General features: G+C 48.6%; 2 protein-coding genes and 1 long non-coding RNA gene across 3 annotated transcripts; 2 read left to right on the top strand and 1 right to left on the bottom strand.

Moving 5' to 3' along the window:
* The first annotated feature begins 3,686 nt into the window (after window positions 1-3,686).
* Window positions 3,687-12,211, top strand: LOC306648880 (cocaine esterase-like). Its single transcript, XM_079119303.1, has 12 exons — window positions 3,687-3,842; window positions 5,510-5,714; window positions 6,709-6,847; window positions 7,499-7,632; window positions 7,713-7,971; window positions 8,400-8,498; window positions 8,765-8,905; window positions 9,013-9,093; window positions 9,495-9,639; window positions 10,056-10,190; window positions 10,689-10,761; window positions 11,196-12,211. Exons 1-12 carry the CDS (start codon window positions 3,767-3,769, stop codon window positions 11,380-11,382), a joined length of 1,674 nt encoding a protein of 557 aa, XP_078975429.1. The 5' UTR covers window positions 3,687-3,766; the 3' UTR covers window positions 11,383-12,211.
* A 390-nt stretch (window positions 12,212-12,601) lies between these two features.
* Window positions 12,602-26,601, bottom strand: LOC306648889. Its single transcript, XR_013760524.1, has 2 exons — window positions 25,090-26,601; window positions 12,602-12,879 (listed from the first exon to the last, which is right to left on the bottom strand). It is a non-coding gene; the product is annotated as an uncharacterized lncRNA (long non-coding RNA).
* Window positions 15,357-23,745, top strand: LOC306648878 (cocaine esterase-like). The gene is given in 13 exon segments (XM_079119301.1): window positions 15,357-15,514; window positions 17,759-17,963; window positions 18,947-19,088; window positions 19,809-19,942; window positions 20,024-20,282; window positions 20,714-20,812; window positions 21,097-21,237; window positions 21,345-21,425; window positions 21,653-21,724; window positions 21,728-21,797; window positions 22,179-22,316; window positions 22,801-22,873; window positions 23,293-23,745. Coding segments are annotated over 13 exon segments (1,704 nt in total). The 5' UTR covers window positions 15,357-15,411; the 3' UTR covers window positions 23,480-23,745.
* Window positions 26,602-26,964: the final 363 nt, after the last annotated feature.

Raw genomic sequence — 26,964 nt, 5'->3', positions numbered from 1 at the left:
ATATGTTGGGGAGTTGGGAAGGGGAATGGCTAAGTGCAGAAGGGGGTGAGCTTGCTTTGTAACAATCTGCTCCTGTAGGACCCATGAAAACTGCATTAATCTCTACCCAAAGTAATGATCCCAATGACTTAATTATCTCCCAATAGACCCCATCACCTAAAGATTCCACCACTATCACAACCTGTATGACATTTACTGTTTCCCCTAGGTTGGTAAGTCAGATTAGAAATATTAAAGGTATTATCTTAATAATCTTAGTATTTCTCAAATTAAGAAATTTAAGAAATAAAGACAAGACATGAAAATAAGTGAAAAACAGGGGCACAGTGGGATGATCTAGCTCTGATGGAGAATAGGTCTAACCACAAAGTGGAGCCCCACACACTTTATTTATATGGGTAGGAACACCAATGGGATTCAGTGTGAAGAACTTCCTGAGGAATACAGGATGAAGATGGCAAAAACAACTTGGTTGGGGCTTAGCAGGTTACGCCGACCTCCTCAACTTCCAGACTGCTGCGTTTGAACCCAGGGCTGTCTGAGCCAATGGGCAGGGTGTCAACACAAACTGAGCAGTCTGAAATTGGTGAGATTTCACAGAGAGTTCTCAGAAGAGCAACACTCCTGCCTTGAGATAGCTTAAACAAACCCACAATTCATTCATGGCCCCTGACATACCACCTGTCACCACTGCCACTCTGGGCACCTATCTTGCAGCATAAGAATCCTGTGTGGACAAATATGATCCAAAGCATAGAGGGCCTCAGTCTTATTCTTGAGAACTCCACCCCATGATATGTCTCCTCTCAAACATTCACCTGTTAATACCATCATATTTGGGGATTGGATTTTAACATATAAATCTGGGAGGGGAAACAGACTTTCAGCACTTAGAGCTTCCACATCTCAGCTACTGAGAATACCAGCTACTAAAAATATAAAGGTCCCTGACCTTACCTATTGTCCCCCTAGATTGTCATCTATCATTGACATTTAATACGACCCACCAACCATTTATTTCTGTCTCAAAGATGTGATTGGTTCCATTTTTATGAGAAGAAGGACAGGATATGACTATAGGCTCCTGGATTCTAGGCTGGCGATAGAATGTTCAGGGGAGCCAGGTGGTTTCCTTAGGATCCTCACTTGTGAAGTTTGCTCCTATATTCTTTGGTCTGCAGAGACTGTGAGGGTCATATTGCACAACTGTGCATCATTGCACAACTGTAAAGAGGTTTAACTCCCAGTCTTTCTTGGTAGTGGAACTGGAAGACAGAAGTCCAGTCTAACAGAAGAAATTCTTCATAGATAGATAGATGGACAGATATAATAGATACACACACATACACAGATATGCTCCTGAGACTTTTCTAATTCCACATTTTTACTGTTACCTTGCCCATCATCAGTGCCAGGGCCTCTGTGCAATAAGTGGCAGAGCACATGGGGACCTTCACCCCACCGGTGGTCGACAGCAGGCTCTGGATCAGGAAGAGGCACTTATGTTGTGCAGCTGACATAAATAAGCTTGTGACATGACTCAGGGTGGAAGGAGCCCTACAGCCCAGCTATGAATTAGGTTAGGAGAATCAGGGCAGAGAGAGCATCTGCACAAACTTGGGCTGGGGCAATGGCTTGGACCAGAGTGCATTGGAAAGGAAACTGAATCTACAGCAGCTTTGCAGATTGGGTGGAGGTCAAGTAAAAGCAGTGCTCTCAGCATGCTGGCTGCTTAGATCCGGGTAAATGCTGATTGCTTCCTAAAGGTGCAGAGAAGGAACACAGGCAGTGCCAGACCATGAGAGTCTTCATCTAGGAAGTCAAACTGGGTGGGCTGTCCCAGCCCAGGCTGGCTTCCATCCACCCATGCAGAGCTCAGGATGTTTCAGAATCTCCTAGAGGCATCTAAGACCTGGGAGTTCCCTGGACCAGTAGGCATTCATTTCACATCTTTCTAGTGGATCAGTGACTGTGAAGTTGACCTTGGCTATGGGGAGATGGGGTACCTAGAGAAGTGCCTTCAAAAAGAAGGGCCAGATCTTTTCTCTCTTTCTTTTCTCTCCCCCTGACTCACTTTCTTTCTCCTCCTCGCTTTTCCACTCTCTCTAGCACATGCCCTTTCTCTTTCCCTTTCTTTTCCTCTCATTTTCTCTTTTACCCTGCAGGGAGACATTCTGTTTGCTTAATAAACCCTCTTACATAATTTCCCATGTCAGCGTGGTTTTTGTGAGATCTCTTACATTGGTGCTGTGACTCAGGATGGGATCTTCCACTGTCTCGTAAGCAAGTGGAACCCCATCTGAGCCCCAGTGCCCCCCAGACACAACCCCACCTTCCATTCACCCAGACGCTCTGCTCTGCATCCATCACTGGACTTCAGACTGAAGCACCCATCCCCAGATGCCTTTACAACCTGCTCTTCCCCAACCAGACTTCTACCATGGACCCCTCGATTAACCCAATTTCTAAAAAGGGAACTCCAAACTGCGTGCCCCACGCTGCCCCCTTCCAGCTCGAAGAAGCCAGATTGGTAATCACTCCCTCTTTCCCTACAGCAGTAAAGGAGTTCCTAAAACTAGAGGGGTGAATGAAGCCAGAATTGGGGCCAGGCAGGTAGTGTAGAAATAGGGGATCACTCAAATAGAGGAAATGAAGTCCATGAAAACCATCTGCCTCTGGAAGTCTGGAAGTTGAAGACTGCCCCAGGGAGAATGGACTTTTTACATCTCACCAGTCACTTAGGCAGGAAAGAGAGAGAAGGCTTCAGAAAGAACTAGAGAACAAAAGATTTTCTTATAAAAAGAGAAACCGGGAAATGTAATGTACAAAGCTGCTCTCCCCACCCTTTCCGTTGCAGCCATTTCCCCACCTCCCAACTACTGTCAGTCTGAACATCCTAGCTAGCTATTGGTTCATCAGTCAGCTTGCAAATATCCTCCATTATTGGTCCCCTGTTAGCCCAGCAGAATTCAACTGCTTAAGGGTATCTACCCACGCCATCTTCTCTCTCTTGCTTCTCTCTCCCCCGACTCACTTTCTTTCTCCTCCTCGCTTTTCCACTCTCTCTAGTGCACGCCCTTTCTCTTTCCCTTTCTTTTCCTCTCATTTTCTCTCTTACCCTGCAGGGAGATACTCTGTTTGCTTAATAAACTCCCTTATGTGAAAAAACAAAAACAAAAACAAAAAAGGAAGGGCCAGACTGAGGAGGGAGGGCCCTCAGAGGCTCTCAGAACATGGTCTGTAAGAGATCAGAGACTGTTGGAAGGGGACCCAGTCAGCCATGAAGGGCACAGTCACACCTCCCTGTCATGGTTCAGGCAGTTCCGTTCACTCCAGTGAGGTCATCTTTATCTCTCCATCTATGGGGATCTTCATTCTGCACCCCCTCTCTGCTCTTTCCTCTCCCAGCACGAGCATCCTCATGGGCCTGTGACTGCAAGGACAGTGAATCAGTGACTTCAGGTGTGAGGAGAGGGTTCCTGGGTTCTCAGAGGGGTTGCAGAGGCTGTGCAGCACTGTGAAAAGCAGCTGAATTCTGCTGGCTTAAGGAACACAGCCCTGCCCTATCCGCTGCCCATAGCTCCACCAGCTCCACTGGCTTGGGGCAACTCCCCAGCAGCGCTCACATTGCTTGGCTCCTTCCAATGCCCTGCCTCCTACTTACCAAGTCCAAACTCCGCCTGGGCTGAGGTCCTGCTCTGCAGTGACTGGTGACCTGTGAAGCGTGGTGTCCACAGCAGTGCAGAAACAGCCCTGGGAGTCGACCATGTACCTCCATCTACTTCGTGCCTGGCTCAGCATTGTGGCCTGTGGGCTCCAGCTGCTTCTCTTCCAGACCCAGGGTGAGGCTCCCACCAGGATTGACAGAGACTGGGTTAGATCTGCCAAACTGTGCAGAGGTAGAGCCTGAGAATGTGGAAAGGAGGACACCAGGAAAGGGGGAGCTCCTCTCCCCCAAATGCCCAGCATGGGTTCCCTGAAGCACAGAGACAGTCAGGTCTGCCAGAGGACACCCAACACCTAGGATTTAGCCCAAAATGAGTGGCTCTGAAAGCGCTGTATGGGCACGTCAGAAGCCTCCTGGCAGAGGAACAGGGATAGGGGACATTTTCCTCCTGTGGGTGACTGTGACTATAGCTGCTCTGACCCTTGGGTAATAACAACCGCGATAAGAAGAACTTTTGGGTCTGAGTGTTTTGTCACCTTGGCCAAAGAAGTGCCTAGTACCCTCCAGACAGTTCCCAGGCAAGGCTACTGGCCCTGGAGGATACAGAAGCCCCTGGCACCACTTCTCAAAGCTGATCTGAGAGACTGGGTTCCCTTTACCCAATCACCTGAGCTGGGGCACCGGCATGGCTTAGCTTCCAGGATAAAGGCGATGATGCTGTTTGCCACCAGGTGTTCTCTAGGCCCTTAAAAGAAGCTCAGGCCAGGTGAGTACCATGCAGGTTGTGTCCTCTGACTGGTCTTCTCTTCTACCATGCTCCTAGAGTGGGACTTCATTATCTACCATCACCTTTTCTCAGTCTAATCTTCCTAGGAGGAATATGCACTCCCTTCACCCCTGTGATCTGATCCAGCAGGCTCCTTGCTTTGCCTATCAATGCCTGGGCTCTTGGCAATCACCAGGACCTTTCCAGCAGGAATATCTGCCCCTGCCTTTCTGGATGACACTGTTTAGAAAAAATATTGCCTTGGACCCATGTTCAGAAAAAAAATACAGTTGTCCCTTGATATCCATGGGGAATTGAATACAAGACAACCCACCACCATCACCAGCATATACCCAAATAGGCAGATGCTTATATAAAATAGCTTAGTATTTACACATAACATAAGCATGCATTCTTTGGAAAAACTGTAGATTACTTATAATATCTAATGTAAGTAAATGCATGTAAATAGTTGTTATACTGTATTATTTAAGGAATAATGACACAAAAATGCCTGTGTATGGTCAGTACATACATGGTGAATTTTTTCCCCTAAATATTTGCAGTCTGCAAGGTTGACTGAACCCAAGGATACAGAACTCATTGACATGGAGGGTCAACTATAATTGAGAGGTAAAAATGGGGCTCAAGTGGTAGGTGCCACCATCTTTCATCCTACCCAGTCCTGGCTTCTCCACAGGGATCATCAAAGTCCCCTTTCATTACAGACATTACACAGTGTTCACTTTGATTTTTTTTTTTTTTGGTATATTCATATAATTCATAACCTTAACTCCTCTTTCTCCAAAACAAAACACCCAGGCTCAGCTCAGGACACCCAACAATCTGCTCTGCGTATCAATGGATATGTGAATTCTGGATTTTTCATACAAATAAAATCATAAAGGCGGTGGTTGAATGGGGGACAGTGCCACAGGCAGAGAGTTTCTGAAGTGAATGTTTGCAGATCAGGGTCCTCCACAAGCCAGAGCTGAGGAGGACCAACCAGGCCTCAGTACTGTAGGCCAGCAGCTAACTGGGCAGAACCAACCTGAAGTGCATCTCTCTGCCCACAGGCCAGGACTCAGTCAGCCCCATCCGGACCACCCACACCGGGCAAGTGCGGGGCAGCCTTGTCCACGTGAAGGGCACCGATGTGGGAGTTCACACCTTCCTGGGAATTCCCTTTGCCAAGCCACCTCTAGGACCACTGCGCTTTGCCGCCCCTGAGCCCCCTGAACCTTGGAGTGGTGTGAGGGATGGGACCTCCCACCCAGCCATGTAAGCTCTGCTGGGGTTCAGGAAACCTCAGGGCCTGGGGTGGGCATGGGTACTCTGAGTTCTGGGCCAGGCTGCAGTGGTTCCTTCATCTGAACTGCCCAGGCACTTTTCCCTCTGCATTGAGAAGATTCTCACATGCATTTTTCCAAAGAGCATGCTAAGACTCAGAGGGTAGAAGCTGCTAACTTGCCCAGGCTCCCATCTCGGGCCTTGGCGCCCAGAAAGCATTAGTTGTAGAGATACATTTGTCCCAGCTCCTGTTATGCCAGATGTTCTCTGCAAGCAGGGGACAAGTGTTAGGGAGAGGTTCAGATTGGCTCTAAGAACCTATAAAACACCCTGACTCCATCAGTACATACTGTAGATCCCTGAGGAGGGAAGCAGTGGTGTCTCCTTGGGGAACCCACCTTCTACAGTCACTAGGCCAACCCCCAGGGCCAGGTGCCAGTGGCCAAGGAAGATGTGCATGTGATTACAGCCAGAGCCTCTGTGGGAGGGATGTGCTTCCCTGAGAGTCTGAACTGTGACTGGGCAGTTCAGATGAAGGAACCACTGCAGCCTGGCCCACAGCTCATAGCCCCCAAGTTGTCCCACTATGTTCTATGGGAAACTCACCTCTACCCATTCATGCACAGCACCACATGTGTAGGGACACCTCTGACAGGGAGAAGTGGTGAATGTCAACACACACAGCCAGTGTTTCCAAGACAGGACCTAAGAGTCATGATTTCCCAGCCTCAGGAGGAGTGGGATGCAAGTGCTCAACAACCTTGAGGCCTCCCTGGTGGTCTGGACTCCATCCCAGCTTCCCCCAAGCCTGTGGCCTGGAACATGGTGGGAAGAGTCTTTAGAGAAGGATCAAGTGTGACCAGGATATGAGGGGGAGTGGGGACTGAGGGTGACTGAGGGGTGAGTGAGTCCCCAGACTCACTCTGGACCCAGAGTTTGGTTTTGCCTACTGCACAGCTCCTGGAATAATTGTCATTATCATCAGGTGTCTACAGGACGTGGCTAGGGATTCATTGGTTATGAACCTCTTAAATCTGACCCTACCTCTCATCCCCATGTCAGAGGACTGCCTGTACCTCAGCATCTACACTCCTGCCCATGCCCGTGAGGGCTCTAACCTGCCTGTGAGTGTCAAACCATGGTCTGCTGCTGGGTGGGAGGATATTTGTTCTGCAAGAAGATTTTTTAAAACAAGATTAGCCTGAGCCCCACTGCAGTGTTAACCCTGATAAGAAGACTTTTACTATCAGGTTCAAGAAAGCCTTCTTACTCGGGGTGGGTAGCTAAACCCTGGGCATGGCATTACAGAGACCTGGTTGTCCCCAGAGGTCAGAGGCTGTGGCCCCAGGATGGATCCAGGACACAGACAACAAACTTATGCCCAGGAGAGTCAATCAGGTGCTCAAGGACTGCACTTTGAGGTCACCTGAATTCCCAAACATTGATTATCTGTTGTGCTAATAAAAATGGAGGACACTAGTTAATGTTTATGCAAGACTTTTCAGGGAGACACCCTTTTTATTTCCATCTCAAAGGGTTTCTGGGAATAAAAGCCAGACTTTGAGACATGGGGCAGACTCAAAAGCATAAGTGGCCTTGAATTTCTGAAAAACCATGAGTCCCTTGCCCATGAGAAATATCCCATCACCTTCTGGGGTTCTATCCACGTGGGTAACTACATATAGACTACCCAGAAGTAGTGGATTGTCTACAGAGCAGCCCAAGAGGAGTTTGGGCTGGGTGAGAATCACATGGCATCTATCTTGAATTCCAAGGTGATGGTATGGATCCATGGTGGTGCGCTAATTGCAGGCATGGCTTCCATGTTTGATGGTTCTATTCTGGCAACTATTGAAAATGTGGTGGTGGTCACTATCCAGTACCGTCTGGGTGTTCTGGGTTTCTTCAGGTAAGCCTGGGGCTGGGATGGTCGACAGGGGCTGAACAGAAGAGAATCGTCCAGTGATCACTGTGCTTGCTATTTCTCAGCACTGGAGACCAGCATGCCTCTGGCAACTGGGGCTTCCTGGACCAAGTGGCTGCTCTTCGCTGGGTCCAGCAGAATATTGCTCACTTTGGAGGCAATCCTGATCGTGTGACCATTTTTGGCCAGTCTGTAGGCGGCAGTAGTGTGTCCTTACATGTGGTGTCTCCAATGTCCCAAGGACTCTTCCATGGTGCCATCATGGAGAGCGGGGTGGCCCTGCTTCCCAGCCTCATTACCAGCTCATCTGAGGCAGTTTCCACAGTGAGTGCCCTTAACCACCATAGCTGAGACCCACTTCTCATCTCTCAGCTTCAGAGCCACTGCTACTCTTTTCAGTGGGGACAACAAAAACAGTTGAGGTGTCTTCGGAATTGATGTTTATCCAAAGATTGCTGAAGGGTTCAAGGGTCAGAATCCATACACCTCTACCTCACAGTGGTTGAGTTTGCTCTGTGGTCTGCAAAGCTGTACCCTGAGGGCCTCATCCTAGGCAGAACCGTCTAAGCAGGTGTGATGGCTCCTCTGGCTGACACCTGAGTTCAGGAAAGGTGGAACAATTTTATACTTGCAGCAATCCACACACGGTACCCTTTGAGAATTAGGGGTCACCTGCACCCAGCTGGGACCTTAGGAAACACTCCCCTCCCTGCCTATAGGCAATATCCAGCCCCTGCCTGGTCCCTTTACAGATGGTGGCCAACCTGTCCGCTTGTGGGCAGATAGAGTCAGAGGCCCTGGTGAGCTGCCTGCGGGGCAAGAGCGAAGAGGAAATGCTTACTATTACCAAGGTCAGACTGAATGGTAATGGGTATGGAGGAAGGGCATGGAGAGTAAGTGGGCAGATGGCCAGGGTGCCCTTTAAACTCATGGGACAGTTAGTTACTTCATTTCCATGACATTGTCTGGGTTTGAATTGGTAAACCAGGTCATGAGGAACCAGTACCTTTTTGGGTGGGCATTTGTGGATAAGTCAGTAAAAGGTGGAAAGCACTCCAAGGATATCAGAAATTTTCTAGCCCCTGACCTTGCTTCTTGTCATTGAGTGACCCCTCAGGCCTTCAAGATCATCCCTGGTGTGGTAGATGGGACCTTCCTGCCCAGGCATCCTGAGGAACTGCTGGCTTTGGCTGATTTTCAACCCGTCCCCAGCATCATTGGTGTCAACAATGATGAGTTTGGTTGGCTTCTGTTCACAGTGAGGTCCATCCCCATAGCCCCGGTGTCTGGGAAGCCCTAGGGAGATTTTACAGATTTGTAGTTTCAGATTCATCCATCCGTAAATCAAGACTTTCTGCCACCCAGGGCTTAGGCACTGCTGATACCCAGAAGGAAATGGACAGAGGGACTGTGCAGGCTATTCTGCAGAGCATGTCGGCACACTTGGTGAGGTTCCTGGGGTCCTACAATAAATCAAGAGGACACGAGACTCAGAGGTGCACACTTGTAATCCCAGTGACTCAGCAGGCTGAGGCAGGAGAATCATAAGATCAAGGCTGTCCTCTGCAACTTAGCAAGACTCTGTCTCAAAATAAAAAAAGACCAGGAATATAGCTCAGTGGTAGAGTGCCCCCTAGTTCAATCCCCAGTACTGACAAAAAAATAATAATAGAGGGCACACCAGATACCCTGCTCATGCACCAACCCCTAGCAACAAAGACTGACCTATGTGTTTGGTAAAGTATGAGGTAACCCCCAAACTTTGTCCTTTCATCCATTCCCTGTTCATCCCCCCACCCAGAAGCCAGAGCCTGCTTAACACGACTCTTAATGATCCCCTGTGCTAGATGTTGCCTGCTGAATTTGGTGACCTGTTGATGGAGGAGTACATGGGGGACAATGAGGATCCCCACACTCTCAAACTCCAGCTCCAGGAGGTGATGTCAGACATCCTGTTTGTGAATCCTGCACTCCAAGTAGCAAGTTATCAGGGTGAGTTTATTTTTACCTGAATTCTGGCTGCATAGGGCACAGCTCAGAAGTGTGGGTTCCAGGTGAGGTCTCTGGGGTCCTAGTTACCACATATGTCTTTATCAGGCTCCTAAGGCAATATGCTTGATAGCTTTCATATCTTCATGGTTAGTGTAAGAGGCAGACATCAACTCCATTTGACAAATGAGGAGACTGATTTAATGGCAGTTAGTGATATGCCTATAAGAAAACAGCAAGGAAGTCCAGGGTTATGACTTAACCAAGAGCCTTTTCAACTGCCCCCTGCCCAAGCTTGTGGCTCCCCTTTCCACTGTCCAGATTCTAATCAACTTTGGACCTAGATATTTTGAAAACATGGGTAAAGCAGGAGAGCTCCAGGTGAGGGGCCATCACATCACAGCCTGTCCATCCCCCAGGTTCCCATGCCCCTGTCTACTTCTATGAGTTCCAGCATCAGCCCAGCTCCTACAAGGACATCAGACCACTCCATGTGAAGGCTGACCATGGTGATGAGATCATCTTTGTCTTTGGATTCCTCAAGAGCAGTGAAGGTAAGTCTTCCTCATTCTCCAGGAGCTGAGATAGGGCCCTGGCTGAGACCCTGACAGATGTCATGGTAAAGATGAGGAAACTGTGACTCAGAGAGAGGATGGGATCAGGAATCCACCATATTACAGCTCAAAAAGCTGCCCTAGGATCAGAATCTGAGCCCTTTCCCATTCTAGTCTGTGTTCTTCCACCTGTCCCCACCTTTACAATGGTGTCTGGCATAGGAGAAGAAGGGGTTGGTTAAAGGCATAATCATTTCTTAAATGACTTCAGTGTCCAAAAGAAGAAGGAAACTTCTGGGCCAAGGATGAGCCAAAGGTGGATTCAGTTAAAGGCTGGGAGGAGTAAGCAAGCAGAGGGCCTGGCTCCAGGACTGTTGGGGTAGGGAAGGGACTCAGGTCTTGGGCACAGGGACAGGTTACAGCTGGGGTGGTGAGTGTGGCAAGGAGTGGGCAGCTGGATCACCAGCACCTGGACCCTTGTCTTCCTCCTCCCCACAGTTGAGCTCACTGAGGAGGAGGAGCTGCTGAGCAGGAGGATGATGAAGTACTGGGCCAACTTTGCTCGAAATGGGTGAGGACACCTGCACCCCTCAGCCTCCCCTGGGGGCCTAGGCCTCCCCTGCTCCCTATGTCTGAGGTGACCTCATTAGCACACATGTGTCCTTAATCACATCCGCTCTGAAAGAGGGTGCTCTGTGGGTGCTCGTCACAGGTCTCTTCTCACAATGGCCAGGATGTTCAGCCATAGTGCTGGGCTACCATGGCAGCCAGAACCTCTGACAGAGAAGGGCACAACAGGCCAGGTTGTCCTGCCCTGTGGGGAACCATACTAGTGAGAGGTCATTGCTTCCCTACATCAGGACACCTCTTCCCATTCTCAATACCCTTGCCAGCCTGGCAACCTGGCAACCTGTCCCAAATGGTGTGGGTAGGAAGGGTCAGGCTTGAGTTGTACAGAGCTCAGAGTGACCCTTGCCCCACCCTGCTGGGAGGGCATGTGCACAGGAACCCCAATGGAGAGGACCTACCCCACTGGCCGCTGTTTGACCAGGATGAGCAGTACCTGCAACTGGACATCCAGCCTACTGTGGGCCGGGCTCTGAAGGCCCACAGGCTGCAGTTCTGGACCAAGACCCTTCCTCAGAAGATCCAGGAGCTAAAGGAGGCCAAGGACATGCACACAGAGCTGTAGCTCCCTATGTCAGGGAGGGAGGGCTGGGTTAAGTGTAGGTGGGATCTGCCTGCGCTGCCCACACATGCCCACCCAGGAGCCAGGGTTGATCCCCTCATTCACATAGTCATTCATCCACTCTTCATCCATCCATTCAGTCAACACTGATGGAGAGCTCATCTCATGATGATCTTTGCCCAGCTGCCATGGGTTCTTCTTGTTAGATACACTCAGTAAATCCCCCAGGAAGCTGTGGATGGGTAAGCCCAGTGGATGCCCACCTTCCTCACACCCCACTGGGCCTAAGCATATTCTTCCTTTCCTCATCTCACCTTCCCACAACTTTCTGTTTCCTCTTCTCCAAGCTCCTAGATACTCTTCAAAGGAGGGATATGCTTTGAGGAATGTTGTCCACACCTGAGTGTCAAAATCCCAAATCTACTTCTCAGCAAGTCTCATATATTCCCATATCTGTCATTCACTACTAGGCAGACTAGACTAGAAAACCTGATTACCTAAAGCCCTAGTATTTTAGTACATTTAGGTTGCTGAAAAAAAAAAATCACAAAGTCAATAGTTTATAAACAACAAAAATTTATTCAGTTTGTGACCTTATTTTTAAGACCAAGATGCCATCCTGGCATGATGGCACGTACTTGTAATCCCAGCAACTCAGGAGACTGAGGAAGGAGGATAACAAATACAAGGCCAGCCTCAGCAACTTAGTGAGACCCTGACTCAAAAAATTAAAAATGAATAGAACCAGGGATGTAGCTCAGTAGTAAGGTACCCCTGGGTTCAATCCCCACTACTGAACGGGGTGGGGAGAGAGAGAAGGAAGAAGAAGGAGGAGGAGGAGGAGGAGGAGGAGAGGGAGGAAGGGAAGGGAAGGGAAGGGAAGGGAAGGAAGAAAGGAAGAAAGGAAGAAAGAAGCCAGCAGATTTCGAGTCTGTGGAGAGCTTGCTTTTTGCTTTTTTGGCTCAGGGATGGCGCTTCTCACTGTGTCATTACATGGTATAAGGGGCAAATAATGCCTCTCATGACCTTATCACCCCCTAAGGACCCTAATTGTTAATACTTTCATATTAGAAATTAGGTTTCAATGTGTGAATTGGGCGGACAAAAGTTTTCAGACCTTAGCAACTATAGCCCCCAATCTCAGCAACCAAGGTTGTGAACTACAGGAAAATGTCTGCACCTATTTAAAACCAGCCACCCATCCATCTATTTCCATCCCAGAGAGGTGATGACCCCATATTTGGGAGAAGAAGAACTGGTCTTTTCCATTGACTTCTGGAGCCTGGGCCAGTTGGAGCGTCCAGGAGAGCCAGGTGGGGTCCTCTGGGTCCTGTCTCCTGACATTGGCTCTTGTTCTCTGGATCTGCACGCTCTGAGCCCCACACTGACATGGTCATAACACATCTGCAAAGATGTTATCTGTGGGGTGTGTCCTGGAAGAGGCCCTGGGGCTCAGGAGGTCCAGACACATAGCAGAAGAGATTCTTGTCCCCTGGCTCCCTGAGGGCCTCTCCATCCAGAATCTTTCAGAATCCCCCTGCAGTCTCCTGATTGGCCTCACTCATTATGGCATCCATGTGATTGATTTTCCTTCTTACCTCATTGCTGTCCCTAAATTTTTCTGACTCCTTCTATAAAAACCCTCTCATCTTTTCTCATTGTACAAAGGTAGCAAATAATGATCAATGTGCCTCTTTGTTCCCTTAAATCTTTTTCTCTTTGACATTTAGAAGCTGGATTCCTCATTCCAAAGAACTTGGGAGTCCCCCACACCCCACCCTCTGACTGGCATGCCCTTCTGGGGCACCAGTTTTCCCAGGGGAAATGTCCCCCTTGTTTACATACACTACATTTAAACCCGAACGCAAAACCTCAGGAATTTGGGGTAAAAGATGAAAATTCCCTTATTGCCACTTGGGCCACCAGGGAACAGACAAGAATAACATTAAGCCTGGGCTGACCCAGCATAGGAAAGACTTTCCTTTTAGTGAAGACTGACGGGTGTATCCTTGCAGCACTTCCTGGGTTCCTGGGAGCACGCCTCTATTTTTCAGTTCTGTAGATGCACACTGTATTTCCCTAAAGGGGTTCCCATGAAATTTGTAGATTTGTAATAGTTTTTTTAAATAGCTTTAGTGTGGAATGTATGTGTATGTGTTTGTGTGTGTGTACAGTGCTAGGGACCATACCTACCGCCTCGGGCTGCTAGGCAAGTCCTATACCACTGAACTACACACATCCACAACCCAGTGTGGGATAATTTATATGCAATTAATCTCTTGGGTGTATAGTTTAATCACTCTGAGGAAGTGTGTAAGATATGCAACACCACTACAACAAGTTAAATGTTTCTTTCACTTCCTAAACTTCCCTCGTGCCCGTTTGTAGACCATCCTTGCCCTGAATCCTGCTCTAAGTCTGTCACCTAATTGCTTGTGTTACTATAGTTTGCTTTGCCCTGAATATGATGCAAATGGAATCTTTAATGACTGGCTGTGTCACTTCATGGCTGTCATTTCTCTTGGATAAAGACCTGAGGGAAGAATTGCTGAGTCACACAGTCAATGTTTGTTGAACTTTTAAGGGAAATACCAAACTGTTTTTGCATAGTCATTTTGCAACCTTATCAGTCATTTATGAGGGTGCCATTTGCTCTGTATGCATTCCAACACTTGGTCTTATGGGTCTTAAATCAAATTATATTGAATGAATATGTAGGGGGATCTCATTGCAGATGTTTGTTTTGACTTTTAGACTCTGCTTCCATCTTCCTTTCTATCTTTTTCTCCATGTATATAGGTATAATATACACAAACACATATACAGATATACTCCTGAGACTCTTCTTTTCTTCATTTCACATTTTTACTATTATCTTAGCCAAGGTCAAAGCCAGGGCTTCTGTAAGATGGTGCCATAAATTGCAGAACACATGGGGACCTTCACCCCACAGTGGTGGACAGCAGGCTCCAGATTAGGAAGAAGTATTATGTTGTCCAGTTGACATAAAGGAGCATGTAATAGGACTCAACTGCCCCACAGCCCAGCTATGAATTAGGTTAGGAGAATCAGGGCAGAGAGAGCATCTGCACAAACTTGGGCTGGGGCAATGGCTTGGACCAGAGTGCATTGGAAAGGAAACTGAATCTACAGCAGCTTTGCAGATTGGGTGGAGGTCAAGTAAAAGCAGTGCTCTCAGCATGCTGGCTGCTTAGATCCGGGTAAATGCTGATTGCTTCCTAAAGGTGCAGAGAAGGAACACAGGCAGTGCCAGACCATGAGAGTCTTCATCTAGGAAGTCAAACTGGGTGGGCTGTCCCAGCCCAGGCTGGCTTCCATCCACCCATGCAGAGCTCAGGATGTTTCAGAATCTCCTAGAGGCATCTAAGACCTGGGAGTTCCCTGGACCAGTAGGCATTCATTTCACATCTTTCTAGTGGATCAGTGACTGTGAAGTTGACCTTGGCTATGGGGAGATGGGGTACCTAGAGAAGTGCCTTCAAAAAGAAGGGCCAGACTGAGGAGGGAGGGCCCTCAGAGGCTCTCAGAGCATGGTCTGTAAGAGATCAGAGACTGTGGAAGGGACCCAGTCAGCCATGAAGGGCACAGTCACACCTCCCTGTCATGGTTCAAGCAGTTCTGTTCACTCCAGTGAGGTCATCTTTATTTCTCCATCTGTGGGGATCTTCATTCTGCACCCCCTCTCTGCTCTTTCCTCTCCCAGCACCAGCATTCTCATGGGTCAGTGACTGCAGGGACAGTGAATTAGTGACTTCGGGTGTGAGGAGAGGGTTCCTGGGTTCTCAGAGGGGTTGCAGAGGCTGTGCAGCACCTTGGGAGTTGCTAAAGGGGGCAAGCAGAGGGGCAGGGCCCTGCCTCCACCCACTGGCTCCATGACCTCTGAGAGTTCAAAATGACTCTCCCACAGCACACACCTTGCAGGGCATCACCTATGTCCCCACCTCGCCCTGCCAGGTTCAAATTCCACCCGAGCACAGGTCCTGCTCTGCAGTGTTCTGTGAAGCCTGGTGAATGCAGATACAGCCCTGGGAACTGACTATGAGGTTTCACCGACTTGGTGTGCGGCTCACCATCGTGGCCTATGGGCTCCTGCTGCTCCTCTTCCATGGCCAGGGTGAGGATCCCATGGGGGTAACAGAGACCAGGTTGGATCTGCCAAATTGTACCGAGACAGAGCCTGAGACTGGGAGGGAAGGCACCAGGGAGCAGGCAGTTGGTGGAGAAGACAGATGAAGGGGATGAAGGGGCAGGAAGTTGAGCTCCCCCAAAAGATCAGGGTGACTCTCCTGAAGCCAGAAAGGGTCAGACCTGCCTAAGGACACCCACCATGGAGGAGTGAGCTGAATGTGAGGGGATTCTGAGGAACACAGTATGGGCAAGTCGGAAGCCTCCTGGCAGAGAAATAGGGATAGGGTACCTTTCCCTTCTGTGTGTAACTGTGGCTGGTTGTAGCTACTACTCACCCTTGGGTAATAACAACAGCAATAAGAACACCTTGCTAGTTACATTTACCTCTTAGTGTTTTGATCCCTTGGCCAGAGAAGTGCTGGCTTCTTCCCAAGTGTCCCCAGGCAAGGTTACTGGCCCTGGGGGATACAGAAACCCCTGGCTCCACCTCTCAAAGCTGATCTGAAAGACTGCTGGGCTCCCTTCTCTCATAGATCTGAGCCAGGGCACAGTCATGGCTTGACTTCCAGGATAGAGGTGATGTGCTCTGTACCGGCTAGAAGTCTCTAGACCCTTATCAGAAGTCACTGCCAGGAGTCATGCTCAGGGTGTGTCTGCAGTCCTGGATCCCTCTCACCCCAAAGGCTCCTAGTGTGGGTGCTGGTCATGACCCCAGGACTTTCCCAATATAATCTGCCGAGAGGAATCCATGTTCACCTCAACCCCTTGGACCACCATAAGAGGTTTCCTCCCTTATTTGGGGTCTTAGAAACTTCTCAGCAGGGAGACGTTTCCAGTTTCATGGAAGGATTCTATTTTAAACAGTCTTTTTTCTTGTACTCACATTCAAAAAAATATGATGTATAGGAAGGTACAGAGTTGGGTCCCCACTGTCCTCTGTCCCACCCAGTCCTGGCTCCGCCACAGGACCCACCAAGGTCTTAAATAGGGTCCAAGGTCTTATATAGGGTCCTTCTCTCTCACCTAAATTATCACAAACACAACTTTCCTGGTGCTGGGCTTTTCCACATCCTGAAAGGGGGACACTTCATACCACTGCATGGTAGAGATTGATGCAGGGCTTCTCCTCAGGGAAGAAGTCTCATCAATGTCACCAGTCTCTGAGCAGGAATACTTAACAGGTTTTGTCCTTTGCTGTAACAAGTATCAGGCATTAGTGGCCAGTGGCCACGTGAATTACATGGACAGAGATCCCATCTGGCAAGACATCAGTGTAGACAGCATGTTAGTAGAGAGAGGAGTGTGCCTTTGAACTTAGTCCTGTGAGTGGCTGCTACCTTGGCCTCACCTGTACCAGGCAGCATCAAACATGCAGATCCTAGGGGATCTCATGGGACAGAGGAGAATGTTTTGGAGTTTTTAACTTTTTCTTATGGTAACCAGCTCAGAGCTGCTAAATTCTAGAGTCAGAAGGACTGGGAAGGGAAGGCCCCAGTGATGTGGGAACTGGTGGAGAGGACAACAAGAGCAGGAGACCAGGGACCTGACTGGACAACTCCCTGTACCCTGAAGCACAGAGAGGATTGGGACTACCTGGGTGCTGCACAGCACTCAAGAGTGAGCTCATTCAGGGGTAGAGAGAAGAGTTAAACCCAAAGTGCCCATCATCAACCTTTAACAATTATCATGACTTGGACAAACTAAATATATCTAGCTTGACTTTCCATTGCTTCCTTGCCCTGATCCCCAACCCCAGGCAGGGCAAGATTTTTATGGTTTGGTCTCATAACTGTCCTCACAATGTCCATTACTCTTTACATGGATGATGCTTCTTCATGTCATTTTTGTCTCCTCAAACATGAGTTCCTTGAGAATGGGAAACTTTAGTTTAATTCCCACAGTCCTCCGAGCGCCTGATATGATCTGGCACAGTTAATGCAAAGAACACTCTTGCCCCATCAACCCAAAAGACATTTTTTTGGAAGTTGCTAGGGCTGAAAGATGGTTGCAAGTTACAGGGAACTGCTGAGCCTGGAGGGATAGGCTGTGCCCATATCCAGTGAAAGTGGTGGAGATAGGGACAGTGGGACAGGCAAAAGTTTCTGAAGTGAATGTTTGCAGATCAGGGTCCTCCACAAGCCAGAGCTGAGGAGGACCAACCAGGCCTCAGTACTGTAGGCCAGCAGCTAACTGGGCAGAACCAACCTGAAGTGCATCTCTCTGCCCACAGGCCAGGACTCAGTCAGCCCCATCCGGACCACCCACACCGGGCAAGTGCGGGGCAGCCTCGTCCACGTGAAGGGCACCGATGTGGGAGTTCACACCTTCCTGGGAATTCCCTTTGCCAAGCCACCTCTAGGACCACTGCGTTTTGCCGCCCCTGAGCCCCCTGAACCTTGGAGTGGTGTGAGGGATGGGACCTTCCACCCAGCCATGTGAGCTCTGCTGGGGTCTGGGAAACCTCAGGGCCTGGAATGGGTGTGGGTACTCTGAGCTCTGGCCAGGCTTTTACTTTCATCCAAACTACACTGCAAGGGCTGGGGCTGTAGGTCAGCTATAGTGTGTTTGCTTAGCACCCCTGATGTCCTGGGTTTGATCCCCAGCCCCTAAATAAACAAATATATAAAAACATAGCCCTCAGCATTGGGACAATTCCTACATTTATTTTTCCAATGCAGGAGTAACTTTGCCAGGCTTCAGTCTCAGGGCTTAGAACCCAAAAGACATTAACTCCAGGTGCTGAAGAGCAGAGACACAAGTCCCTGGATTTGAGTTATACCAATTGTTCTCTACTATTAGGGGAGGCATATCTGAGAGGGGGTCAGGTTGACTCTAAGAACCTGTAAAAGACCTGACTTCAGCAGTAGATACTGCAGATCCCTGAAGAGGGCAACAGTGGTCACTACTTGGGGACCCCACCCTCCATAGCCACTGTGCCAACCCACAGGGCCAAGGAGCAGGTGCATGTGATTATAGCTGGAGACTCTGTGGGAGGAATAAGGTTTCCTAGGAATCTTGACTTGGGCTGTGGGATTACCCCAACCTCCATCCATTCAGGCACCACCTATGTGGGGACACCTATGTTGTTCTAGGCCTGAATGGGGACAGGGAAAGTGATGAATGTCAACTCATGCAGCCAGTGTTTCCCAGACAGGCCCTTAGAGTCATGACTTCCCAGGCTCAGGAGGAGTGGGATGCAAGTGTTCAACAACCTTGAGGCCTCTGGAGGTCTGGGCTCCATCTCAGGTTCCCTAAGGCTTGTGACCTGAAACTCAGTGAGGAATGACTTGAAAGAAGGATCATGTGAAGTAAGGCATCAGTTAAAGCAGGGAGTGAGGGTGTCTGGGATCAAATCAGGACCTGAAGTCTGAATTGACCATGCACATCCCCTGGAATAACTTAATTCCATTATCACCAGGTGCCTGCAAAATGCAGATATAATGAATACAGAGGCTCTGAACCTAGGGAATATAAACTTGCCTCCTATCCCCATGTCGGAGGACTGCCTGTACCTCAACATCTACTCGCCTACCTATGCCCGTGAGGGCTCTAACCTGCCTGTGAGTGTTTAGCCATGGTCAGTTGGAGGGTGGGAGGACATTTCTTTTGGAAGAAGGTTAGAAGGGGGTTTGGGACATGGTTCAGGAGTAGAGAGATAGCACAGTGTTGTGAGGCCCTGGGATTGAATGCAAGTACTACATAACAATAACAACAACACTGGAAGAAACAGGTTCAGCTGGGCACCACTGTGGTGTGAACTATGGTGAAAAGCCTCTCATTATCAGGTCTACAAAGGCCTCTTATGCAGGTAAGTAGCTGACCTAGGCATGAAGTCAAAGGGCCCTGGATGCTCTCAGAGGTCAAAGGCTCTGACCCATTGATCAACTTACCAGCTTATACCCAGGAGATCCATTCAAGTGCCCAAAAGCTGCAATTTGAGGTCACTAAATTCCCTGACCATGGATTATCTTTTGGGTCAGAAATTAGATGACACTTTAATGTTCAAGTGAACATTAAACAGGGAAGCCTCATTTTTCTTTCACTTCGGAGCAGTTCTGAAAGTAATTGGTCCTGGTTCAGATTCATGAGTAGACCCCAAAATATGGGAGGCCTGATCTTCCAAATTGAACTTACGTCCCTCACCAGGACCCCAGGTCTTGAGGTCCTACTAGAGTTCTGTGTGGGTAGCTGCACAAGCCAAAGTGATGTTCAGACTAGGGGTCAGCCAGGAGGGGTTTGGGTGGGGTGGGAACCACAGGGTATATCTCTTGATTTCCCAGGTGATGGTATGGATCCATGGTGGTGCCTTGGTGGTGGGCATGGCTTCCATGTATGATGGTTCTATTTTGGCGGCCATTGAAAATGTAGTGGTAGTCACTATCCAGTACCGTCTGGGTGTTCTGGGCTTCTTCAGGTAAGTTTGAGGCTGGGATGGTCCATGGGAGCAGAGCAGACAGATGATAGTTCAGTGATCACTATCCCTGCCACTTTTCAGCACTGGAGACCAGCATGCCACTGGCAACTGGGGCTATCTGGACCAAGTGGCTGCCCTTCGCTGGGTCCAACAGAATATCGCCTACTTTGGAGGCAACCCTGATCGTGTCACCATTTTTGGCGAGTCTGCAGGTGGCACTAGTGTATCCTCACATGTAGTGTCTCCAATGTCCCAAGGACTCTTCCATGGTGCCATCATGGAGAGTGGGGTGGCCCTGCTGCCTGACCTCATCACCAGCTCATCTAAAGTTGTCTCCACAGTGAGTATTCTTAACTACCCAAGGCCAGATCTACTGCCTCACCCCTCAACTTCAGAGCCTCTGCTACTCTGTCTGTTCCATAGGAGCAAAGACTGTGGAGGTATCTCCGGAACTGACCCCCTTCCCAGGGTTTCTGAGGAGTTCGAGGGTCAGAATCCACACAACTCTACCTCACAGTAGTTGAGTTTGCTCTGTGGTCTGCAAAACTGTACCCTGGGGGCCTCATCCTAGGCAAAACCGTCTAAGCAGGTGTGATGGCTCCTCTGGCTGACACCTGAGTTCAGGAAAGGTGGAACAAATTTACCCCTGCAGCAATCCACACACGGTACCCTTTGAGAATTAGGGGTCACCTACACCCAGCTGGGACCTTAGGAAACACCCCCACTCCCTGCCTGGAGGGAAGATCCAGCCCCTGCCTGGTCCCTTTACAGATGGTGGCCAACCTGTCTGCCTGTGGGCAGGTAGAGTCAGAGGCCCTGGTGAGCTGCCTGCGGGGCAAGAGCGAAGAGGAAATGCTTGCTATTAACAAGGTCAGGCTGAATGGACATTGGTGAGGAGACAGAGGGGTTATAGTATGAGGGAAATACAATGCTTTCCACTGTGGACAAATTATCTCATTTCCAAGGCTTGGTATCCTCATATCCTCATGGCCCTGGATGGGAAATTGATACAAAAACATACTTAACCAGGTGTAGAATTTCTGAGGGTTGGTGTGAGCATCATGGGATGAGTTAGGATGGGTTGGAGGTAACTCAGGTGTCATTAGAAAAGAGACTATCCTTCCCTTGATCATGGACCTTCCATGCCCCCATAGGCCTTCAAGGTCATTCCTGGTATGGTGGATGGGGCCTTCCTACCCAGGCACCCCCAGGAACTTCTGGCCTCTGCTGATTTTCAACCTGTTCCGAGCATCATTGGTGTCAACAATGATGAGTATGGCTGGATCATCCCCAAGGTAAGGCCCCTCTCCAAACTCACAAAAATGTGTCCTGTGGGAGGAGCTCAAGGCTTCATAGCTCCTAGTCCATGCTGCCCTCAACAGACTATCCCTTCACCGCACAGGTCTTGGGCACCCCTGAAATCCAGAAAGAAATAGACAGAGAGACCATGCGAGCTGTTCTGCAGAGAATATCAGCACAGATGGTGAGACTCCTGGGGTCCTGCACCAAGCAAGTTTGCAACCCCAGACACTCTTCTTTTTCAGTGTTCCCCAGGAACAAAGATCATGGCATTTGTGGGTGGGTCACCCCAAAGCTTGACAGCTTTGCCCTATTCCCTGACCCATCCCAGACCCCACCCACCACCCTCAAGCTGCTGCCTCCCTGCCCCAGAGATTGCTTAACATGATTCTCCCCTGATTCCCTGGATAGATGTTGCCTGCCGAATGTGGTGACCTGTTGATGGAGGAGTACATGGGAGACAACAAGGACCCCCACACCCTCTGACCCCAGTTCCAGGAGTTGATGGGGGACTTCATGTTTGTGATCCCTGCACTCCAAGTAGCACATTATCAGAGTGAGTTTATCTGTACCTGATTCCTGGCTTCCTAGGAGACAGCTCAGAGCTGTGGGTCCCAGGTGAGGTCTAGTGTCAGGTCCTGATACGTGTCTTTATCCTGAACGTGGTCCCAGGCACCGAAAGGCCCTCATCTCAGTAAATCCTTATGGCTAGTGTAAGAGATAGACATCACACTCATTTTACAGAGGAGGGAACTAAGTTAGTGGCACTGAAGTACTGGCCCATGACCATACAGCCGGTCAGTCCAAGGTATGATTTATCTAAGTGTCTTCTAACTGCTCCTGAGCCATTCTGGGCTTCCAAGCCACTGTTAAGATTCAAGCCAGCTTTGGACCTAGGAATCTTGTCATCAAGGTGATGCATCCTGTCCACCCCCAGGTTCCCATGCCCCTGTCTACTTCTATGAGTTCCAGCATCGGCCCAGCTTCTTCAAGGACATCAAGCCACCCCATGTGAAGGCTGACCATGGTGATGAGATCATCTTTGTCTTTGGATCCTACTTTGGAAACATCAGAAGTGAGTCTTCCTTGCTCCACAGGAGCATTCTATTCGGTACAGGAGTGGTGATTGCTCTCGTTGTACAATGAGAAACTGGCTTAGAGAGAAGATGGGATCCAGTGTCTATCATCTCACAACTCAACAGGTCATACCAGGGGTAGATCTTTCCCACTCCAATTTTTTTTCCTTCCACCTGTTCCTACCCCAACCATGGTGTCTAGCATAGAAGAAGAAGGGGTTGGTTAAAGGCATAATCATTTCTTAAATGACTTCAGTGTCCAAAAGAAGAAGGAAACTTCTGGGCCAAGGATGAGCCAAAGGTGGATTCAGTTAAAGGCTGGGAGGAGTAAGCAAGCAGAGGGCCTGGCTCCAGGACTGTTGGGGTAGGGAAGGGACTCAGGTCTTGGGCACAGGGACAGGTTACAGCTGGGGTGGTGAGTGTGGCAAGGAGTGGGCAGCTGGATCACCAGCACCTGGACCCTTGTCTTCCTCCTCCCCACAGTTGAGCTCACTGAGGAGGAGGAGCTGCTGAGCAGGAGGATGATGAAGTACTGGGCCAACTTTGCTCGAAATGGGTGAGGACACCTGCACCCCTCAGCCTCCCCTGGGGGCCTAGGCCTCCCCTGCTCCCTATGTCTGAGGTGACCTCATTAGCACACATGTGTCCTTAATCACATCCGCTCTGAAAGAGGGTGCTCTGTGGGTGCTCGTCACAGGTCTCGTCTCACAATGGCCAGGATGTTTAGCCATAGTGCTGGGCTACCATGAGAGCCAGCCTCTGACAGAGAAGGGCACAACAGGCCAGGTTGTCCTGCCCTGTGGGGAACCATACTAGTGAGAGGTCATTACTTCCCTACAAGGGGATACCTCTACCCATTCTCAAACCCCTGCCCCCCTGGCTGCCTGGCCTGTCCCAAACAGGGTTGGTCAAGTCAGAACTCAGCAGAGCTCAGATTGACCCTTGCCCTGCCCTGTTGGGAGGGCATGTGCACAGGAACCCCAATGGAGAGGACCTACCCCACTGGCCGCTGTTTGACCAGGATGAGCAGTACCTGCAACTGGACATCCAGCCTACTGTGGGCCGGGCTCTGAAGGCCCACAGGCTGCAGTTCTGGACCAAGACCCTTCCTCAGAAGATCCAGGAGCTAAAGGAGGCCAAGGACATGCACACAGAGCTGTAGCTCCCTGTGTCAGGGAGGGAGGGCTGGGTTAAGTGCATGTGGGGTCTGCCTGTGCTGCCCACACATGCCCACCCAGGAGCCAGGGTTGACCCCCTCATTCACATAGTCATTCATCCACTCTTCATTCATCCATTCAGCCAACACTGATGAAGAACTCATCTCATGATGATCATTGCCCAGCTGCCATGGGTACTTCTTGTTAGATACACTCAGTAAATCCCCCAGGAAGCTGTGGATGGGTAAGCCCAGTGGATGCCCACCTTCCTCCATACCCCACTGAACTTCACCCTCCTTCCCTGCACCCTCTGCCTCCTCTCCTCCCAGTTTCCAGTCTCCCACTTTGAGAGAGATATTTTAGGAAGTGGTGCTGACCTATGTTTCACAAACTCTTGCCCACCTCTCAGCAAGTACCCCATGTTCTTATATCTGAGGGAGACCAAGAGAAATCCTGTACATCAGAAGCCCCAGTGTCTTAGTCCATTAGGCTGCTGTAACAAAAATGCAATCATCTAGCCAGGCACAGTGGAGCATACCCATAATCCCAGCTACTCAGGAGGCTGAGGGAGTACAATTACATGTTCAGTCCAGATGGGCCACTTGGGGAGACCCCAGCTCAACATGAAATAACAAGTTCTGGGAGAGTAGCTCAGTGGTAGAGTACTTGTCAAGCATGTACTAGGTCCTGGTTTCAAATACTGTACCACAACCAAAATATAAACAAATAAACACAATAAACTGGATAGCTCATAAACAATGGAAATATATTGCTGTCTCTGTTGGAAGCTAACAAGTCCAGAATCAAGGTGTAGTAGATTCGTTGTCTAGGAAGGTCTTGCTTTGGTTTCTAGATGGCACTTTGTCACTGTATCCTTGCTTGGCAGAAGGGGCAAACAAGCTCTCTGGGGCCTATTTTATACAGTTACAAAACCCCCTCCCTTCCCAATATTTATCACTTTCAGATTGGATTTCTTTCTTTTTAAATCAAAATCCAATGAGTAGACTGATGTTATTAGTTATTGCAATTTGTGTGTGTGTGTGTGTGTGTGTGTGTGTGTGTGTGTATGTGTGTGTGTGTTGTTGGGGATTGAACCCAGGGTTTGTGCATGCTAGGCAAGCACTCTACCAACTGAGCTATAACTCCAGCCCATGGAGACCTCCTTTCAATGTATGAATTTGCAGGACACAAACTTTCAGGCCAAGCACTTAGAGTTCCCACATCTTAGCCACCTAGATGACAAACAGAATCATATCCCTGAGCCTTCCAGGAAATTAATGTTATTTCTCATTAACATTTAATTCTACCCACACACCATCTATTTCTGTCCCAAGGAGGTGACTGACCCCAGACTTGCAAGAAGCAAGTATGGGATTTTCTACTGGTTTCTGGAAGCTGGGCCAGCTGGCATGTCCAGGAGAGCCAGGTGGGGTCGTCAGGGTTCTGTCTCCTGACATTGGCTCTTGTTCTCTGGATCTGCACGCTCTGAGCCCCACACTGACATGGTCATAACACACTTGGGAAGATGTTATCTGTGGGGTGTGTCCTGGAAGAGGCCCTCCAAGGGGCTCAGGAGGTCCAGACACAACAGAAAAGATTCTTGTTCCCTGGCTGCCTGAGGAGCCTCTCCATCCAGAATCTTTCAGAATCCCCCTGCAGCCTCCTGACCATCCCCCGCTCACTATGGCATCCATGTGACTGACTTGCCCTCTCACCTCATTCTTGTCCCTAACCTTTCTGGCCCCTCCAATAAAAATCCTCTCATCTCCCAATGGCATTCTTCATAGAAATATAAAAAAGCAGTCATGAAATTCATTTGGAAAAATAAGAGACCCAGAATAACCAAAGCAATCCTTAGCAAGAAGAGTGAAGCAGGAGGCATCACAATACCAGAACTTAAACTATAATACAGAGCAATAGTAATGAAATGGCATGGTATTGCCACCAAAATAGACATGTAGACCAATGGTACAAAATAGAAGACACAGAGACAAACCCACATACATACACTTATCTCATGCTAGACAAAGGTGCCAAAAATATACATTGGAGAAATGATAGCCTATTCAACAAATGGTGCTGGGAATACTGGAAATACATGTGTAACCAAATGAAATTAAGCCTCTATCTCTCACCCTACACAAAAATCAACTCAAAGTAGATCAAAGGCTTAGGCACTAAAACAGAGACCCTGAGCCTAAAAGAAGAAAAAGTAGGCCCAAATCTTCATCATGTGGGCTTAGGACCTGACTTCCTTAACAAGACTCCTAAGCACAAGAAGTAAAATTAAGAATCAATAAATGGGATGGATTCAAACTGAAAAGCTTCTTCTTAGCAAAGGAAACAATCAATAATTTGAAGAGAGAGCCTACAGAATGGGAAAAAATCTTTACCACATGCACCTCAGATAGAATACTAATCTCCAAATCACATAAAGAACTCAAAAACCTAACACCAAAAAAACAAATAACCCAATCAATAAATGGGCTAAGGAACTGAAGAGACACCTCACAGAAAAAATACAATCTATTAACAAATATGTGAAAAAATGTTCATCATCTCTTGCAATTAGAGAAATGCAAATCAAAACTGCTTTAAGATTTCATGTCACTCCAGTCAGAATGGCAATTATCAAGAATACAAGCAATAATAATTGTTGGTGAGGATATGGGAGAAAAAGTGCACTCATACATTGTTGGTGGTACTACAGATTAGTGAAACCACTTTGGAAAGCAGTATGGAGATTCCTCAGGAAACTTGGAATGGAACCACCATTTGACCCAGCTATCCAACTCCTTGGTTTATACTCAAGCACTTAAAGTCAGTATACTACAGTGATGCAGCCACATCAATGTTTATAGCAGCTCAATTCACAATAGCAAAACTATGGAACCAACCTAGATGCCCTTCAACATATAAATGGATAAAGAAAATGTGGTATATATACACAATGGAATATTAGCCTTAAAGAAGAAATTACGATATTTGCAGGTAAATGAATGGAACTGGAGAATATCACCCTATGTGAAATAAGTCAATCCCAAGAAACTAAAGACTGAATGTTTTCTCTAATAAGCAGATGCTGACCCATGGGGGCGGGGAGAATGAAGGAAATTTGGATTGTACAGAGGGGAGTGAAGGGACAGGTGAGTTGGGTGGGTGGGGAGGGGAAGAACGGTAGATTGTGAGACAGACATTAGCCTATATACATGTACTAAAAGAATGTTTAAAAAATGTATCACTGTCAAAAAAAGTTAATGAAAATAAATAAATTAAAGTTTTAAAAAAGAGAAAAAAAAATTCTCACATCTTTTACCTCAGTAATCAAAGGTGCCAAGTTATGCTCAATATGCACCTTTGTTCCTCCAAAGGAACATGGAAAGGCTGTGTTCCTCACTCCATGGACCTTGAGACTACCCCGATGCCCTACTTCTCCCCAACTTGCCTCCATCGGGGACCAGTTTTCCCAGCAGAGAAAGTCCCCTCTGTC

Source organism: Sciurus vulgaris, assembly GCF_902686455.1.
Source record: "Sciurus vulgaris genome assembly, chromosome: 17".
NCBI classification, from domain to species: Eukaryota; Metazoa; Chordata; class Mammalia; order Rodentia; family Sciuridae; genus Sciurus; species Sciurus vulgaris.
Note: the sequence above shows the minus strand (reverse complement) of the source record. Positions and strands in the feature narration are given on the sequence as shown.